Source organism: Quercus lobata, chromosome 6 (assembly GCF_001633185.2).
Source record: "Quercus lobata isolate SW786 chromosome 6, ValleyOak3.0 Primary Assembly, whole genome shotgun sequence".
In the NCBI taxonomy this organism is placed as follows: domain Eukaryota; kingdom Viridiplantae; phylum Streptophyta; class Magnoliopsida; order Fagales; family Fagaceae; genus Quercus; species Quercus lobata.
Window position 1 is genome coordinate 47805234 of NC_044909.1, and position 5204 is coordinate 47810437.

General features: G+C 38.6%; 1 protein-coding gene across 1 annotated transcript; it reads right to left on the minus strand.

The window, feature by feature from the left end:
• Positions 1-3586: 3586 nt before the first annotated feature.
• On the minus strand, positions 3587-4870 carry LOC115949663 (E3 ubiquitin-protein ligase ATL6-like). The gene has a single exon (XM_031066953.1). The coding sequence runs from the start codon at positions 4681-4683 to the stop codon at positions 3721-3723; it is 963 nt and encodes a 320-aa protein (XP_030922813.1). The 5' UTR covers positions 4684-4870; the 3' UTR covers positions 3587-3720.
• Positions 4871-5204: the final 334 nt, after the last annotated feature.

A 5204-nucleotide genomic window follows, 5' to 3' on the forward strand; every position in this document is an offset into this window, starting at 1 on the left:
CCAAGGATCAGCTCAGACATCGAGGCGATTCCGATGTCGAGGAGTGGATTCTCTTCACCAGTTCGACGCCGTTTATCCGGTTCGTGTTCCTGCAATGCCCTTCGGTGTCGTTCGCCAGAGGCGAGGACGTGAACGAGAGGCTGGTGAAGGAGGACAGGCATTTCGTGAGGTTGAACAAAGGAAGAATGGTGGTGAGGAGCGAGAGCGACGGCGTGGGTTGGGACGGCTGAGACGGAGAGCTGAAGAGAGATGAGAGCTGGGAGATGAGAGATTGAGAGAGATGAGAGCTGGAGAAAACTGAGAGTCCACAATGAGAGAATAAAAGAATGAAAAAAATAAAATGAGTTTTTATTATTTTAATCGGGAGTTGGATTAATTTTTTTTTTTTTTTTTTTTTTTTAGATGAGTGATAACTATGAGTAAAGTATAACGAACACAATAGTTTTTACTAGCCTACAATTTTCATTCACAATCAAACCGGAGACGTAGCCGGCAAATCTACGGGTCCCCCAACCTTTACATATCATTTTAAGTGAAAGGCCACAGTTAACAAAAACTGATGTTTCTAACAATATCACATGACGTAGTTATATACTTATTTGCATATATTTAAAGGTCCTAAAAAGATCATTGGGATTGCTGGAAAATTATTAAAAACTATGCAAATTTTTAATTATTACTTGAAAAAATTAAAGATTAAATTATTGCTAATAGTAAAATTATAATACATATGACTTTTTGGTCTTCAACAAATTATAGACATTTGTCAGAGGTTGTATTGTCAAACTAAAGCAGCTTGCTCTAATTTAATCAACCACTGGAAATAATTTATTGATGAAGATGATCATAAAGAATTTAACTTAACTACAAGTGGGTACGATTGATTTGTGTAACTGTGTTGGTTGAGAATCCCACTTTCAAATGATCAGAAATGTCGTTATTAGTTACCAAAAAGCCATTTAGACTAGTCTTTAACAATATATGGTTTAGTCTACACGAAAGTCTTTTGGTCTTGGCAAATCCAGAACTCACTGTTTGTGCTTCAAGGCTTCAAGCCTCTTTTTTTTTTTTTTTTTCTTCGTCTTCTCTTACCGCGTTTACACACTCTCTTTCTTCAGCTAGTACCGACTACCAACTCAAAAGCAACATCATGACCTCAAAAAAAAAAAAAAAAAAATCATATCATAAGATTAGGATATCAAAGCCCAAATAATTTCTTTATAATTGTCTACGTACGGGGTAGCCTTTTTTCTTTCGAATTTCTCCAGAAGAAATGGGCCTCTTATTAAGCTAAATTACTTGACTTCACTTAACGTGATAGGCTTTATGGTCTATGGGCTTCACTTCAAAGATAACGTTACACAATCCATATTAATTTTCTCATCTTATAATTGGTATTTATGACCTATTTAAGCATCTTCTACACAAATTGGGCTCATAGCCCATACTCTCTCTGCACATATGGGCTCATAGCCCAGGTGTCTCTCTCTTTCCGGGTTGGGTCCCACAACTCAAAGCTTTTTTTTATTCAACGAATTATGTAGCTCAATTGGTCCAATGGAAATATCAGTTTAAGAGTATGTTTGAATACCGCTTATTTTGTTGAAAATTGAAAACTGAAAATACTGTAACAAAATAATTTTTAAATATGTGAATAATGTTGTGTCCCATTTTTAATAAAAGTTTTATTAAAAAAAATATTTGTAAGTCCCGTGAACAGTACATGAGACCCACTAGAAAAGCAAAAAAACGCTAGTGCATGATCTCAAAAAAAAAAAAAAAAAAGTAAAATGCTGAAATGCAAACGCAAGTCTATTTCAGCTGTACCCAAATGGGTACTAAATCTCTACTCAAACTAAAAAAAAAAAAAAAAATAGGAGTAATAATTTTAAATAAAATCCTAGACAAGAGTTGCCCTCCAAACTAGTCAAGAAAGAAACATGGCACTTAACAGAATCCAATAGATGCTCTAATTCAATAGTGAAGTATTTTCTACTTCCCCTCCACCTTGAAAAGAAAAGCAATTCTAGAGAGAATTCTCGAGAGAATATCTGGAATCCAAAGAAAGGAATTTGCAGTATTGATTAATTAAAATAGATTACAAAGGATTTAAAATATTTATGCAAACATTAAAATCTAACAAACTCTAAGAGCATTAGCATTGGAGAATGCTAATGCCATATCTAAGGGAAATTTGGCATTTGCAACCTTAAAACCATCTACATCAGAAAATTGTAAAGGCAAGTATTGTAAATTTTTTGCAATAATTGCTACAGTGCAATTCTAAAGATAGAATTGCACTGTAGCAGTATTGTAAAAAAATAATAATAATATTTTATCTCTACTCTCTCTCATCTCTCTCATTTTTTCTGTGCTCTTCTCTTTCTCGTCTCTGCTCTCCATCTGCTCTCTCATCTCTCTCATTTTTTTGAATGCATTTGCTCCGATGGCTCCAGTGATGATTTTTTTTGAATGGATTTGCTCTGGTGGCTCCGGTGATGATGTTTTTTGAATGGGTTTACTCTGGTGATGAGTTTTTTTTGAATGGGTTTGAATGGGTTTGCTCCGGTGATGATTTTTTTGAATGGGTTTGCTCCGGTGATGATGTTTTTTGAATGGGTTTGCTCCGGTGATGATTTTTTTTTGAATGGGTTTGCTCCGGTTTTTGATTGGTGGCCTGGGTTTCAAATCGGCGGTGTGGATTGGTTGATCGGCGGCGTGGATCGGTGGCCTGGCTTGGGTTTTTGATCGGTGGCCCGGTTTTTGAATGAGTTTGTGTTTGTGTGTATGGCTTGGCTTTGTTGCTGGTTTGTGTTTGTGTGTGTGGCTTTGTTGCTGGTTTGATGTTTGTGTTTGTGTGTGTGGGTGTGGTGATAGGTTTGGATAGGTTGATCAGTGTATCATGGGTGTGTGTTGTGTGTTGAACCGGTGCTAGAGGAGAGAGGAATAAAAATGGCTATTGGAAAGCCCAGGAAAATGAGACTGAACGGTTAGAAAGAAATAATAAAGAATGGGTTAAAAAATAATATTTTAATAAAAATAGAGTTTTGGGATGTGAAGGTATTGTAAAATGGTATGGTATATTGATAAAGTGGTGTTTTAGAATGGTAAAATAGAATAGCATTGGAATTTTCCAATGCTAATGCTCTAACAAAATGACGCTTAACAGATTTTCTAATGGTCCAATAGGTAAGGAACACATGTCTTCTATTCTAACTAACTGTGTCACTAACTGATACTATAAGCTGCAAGTCGTTTCAAGTCTCAATACCAAACTACAAGTCGTTTTGGTCTTCTTATTTTGTTTAACAATCTGATCTTGCTAGTTGCTACTGATGATCTTCTATCTTTACACACCTTCTTTAGTTATTTGAATGTTGTTCGAACGTTGAAGAAGGGGGTTTGGAATAATGATAATATATTTTTTTTTAAAGTGCATCAATACAACTTTACCCCACCACTAACAATAAATTATGACCTTATCAAAATAAATAAATAAATAAATTATGACATAAATCATATAATTAGGCAAATTGAATTTGTCAATGTATAATTTTAAAAAGATGAATAATTACATTTTATCCATATAAGAATTTGGCAATGGCAAATTGAATTTGTCAATGTATAATTTAAAAAGATGAATTAACAAAGTGAGTGATAACTATGAGTAAAGTAGAATGAACACAATAGTTTTTACTAGCCTACAATTTTCATTCACAATCAAACCGGAGACGTAGCCGACAAATCTTCGGGTCCCCCAGCCTTTACACTAAGTCGATGTAACGGCCACTTAACGGACGTGAAGAATCCCTTTGCGCTTCCTTCACCGCCCGTTAACTTACCGGAACCCCCAATAGAAACAAACGGCGGTGTGTATCTCAAGCTCTCTACTGCGCAGAAAACGACGTCGTAACTACTCGAGCGCCTGAGCTTTTGCTTCGTCACCTCCTCTGGCAATATCAGGGTGTACCTCTCCGTGTTAATCTCTACGCCGGGTTGACTCAGCGAGTGACCCGTCGAGTGCGACCTCAAGAATTTCCCCCTCGGTGGGTCGTCGTCGTCGACGTTGATCACAACGTGCTCGTTTTGGACCCCACCAGTTTCCTGAGTCGACTCGGTTGATTCCACTGTTGTTGTAGTAGTAGCCGCAGTAGTAGTAGTAGTATCATTCTTCGTAAGCTTAGCTCTGCAAACCGGACACGTCGCGTGAGAAGCTAGCCAAGCGTCGATGCAATCGGGATGGAACGCGTGGCTGCACTTGGGCAACAAACGCAGCGTTTCGTGGTCTTCGAACTCGCCCAAGCACACCGCGCACTCGAGCGTTGTTGCTGTTACTTTCACGGTTCTGAGATTTTTAAACTCGAAGATCGGGAAGGCCTCGATCACGGCCCGGTCTAGGCCACAGTTACTAGACCGGTTCGCGGAAATTACTGGACCGGCGCCTGTGTCTACGCAATCAGTGAGGAAGACGCAAAAGAAAGCCACGAAGAAGGAAGCCCACACGATGAACACGATGATCAGCGCCGCGGGATGGTCAAAATTCACGTCGGTGGGCGGAGTGACTGTTGAATTTGTGCCTGACTGTGCATTGGCACTGTGGTGAGGCAGCGAGAGGAGGAGTAGTAGTACTACTAGACAAGGAAAGGGAATGATCGGACGGCTGAGATTGATCTTGGGTCTCATTAGGAAATGGATTTTTCTCTTTATTCTAAACTTTAGAATAAGCAAAGAAACAAAGTGGCGGAGTATCCTAGAAACGTAGAGGAACAAGAAACCGTTGTAGAGTGAGCGGGAAGAAAACGAAGTGGGGTGCTAGCTTCGTACGGGGTGGCTTTTGATGGAATTTTGCCACGTGGCATGGGCAATTATGATTCTTGAGGCTAATTGGGTTCTTTCTTATTTGGGTTGAAAAGCATAATAGTGGAAGTGTTCTAATAAAATACCCATAAGCACTTGTCTTTTTGGGATTTGGTATATGTGTTGAAGTCATTGACTAATTTGATGGAATGGAAGGTATATATATTGAATGGAAGTTTGGTACATGGTCTAGATTGAGCTAGAGTATCTGAGAGAGGAAAGCGACGTGTGCGATAAAAATTACTTTCAGGAGGTGGAATCTGGTTCTGTCTACATTCTAGACACACGGGTTTTGAGTGTGATTTCGACGGCGGCTTTGTAAACCATGGGCGCTGGTGGAGAGAGAG

Bases quoted from the DNA above. Each gene is read 5' to 3' on its own strand.
- LOC115949663 (XM_031066953.1), bottom strand. From the start codon at position 4,683: ATGAGACCCAAGATCAATCTCAGCCGTCCGATCATTCCCTTTCCTTGT.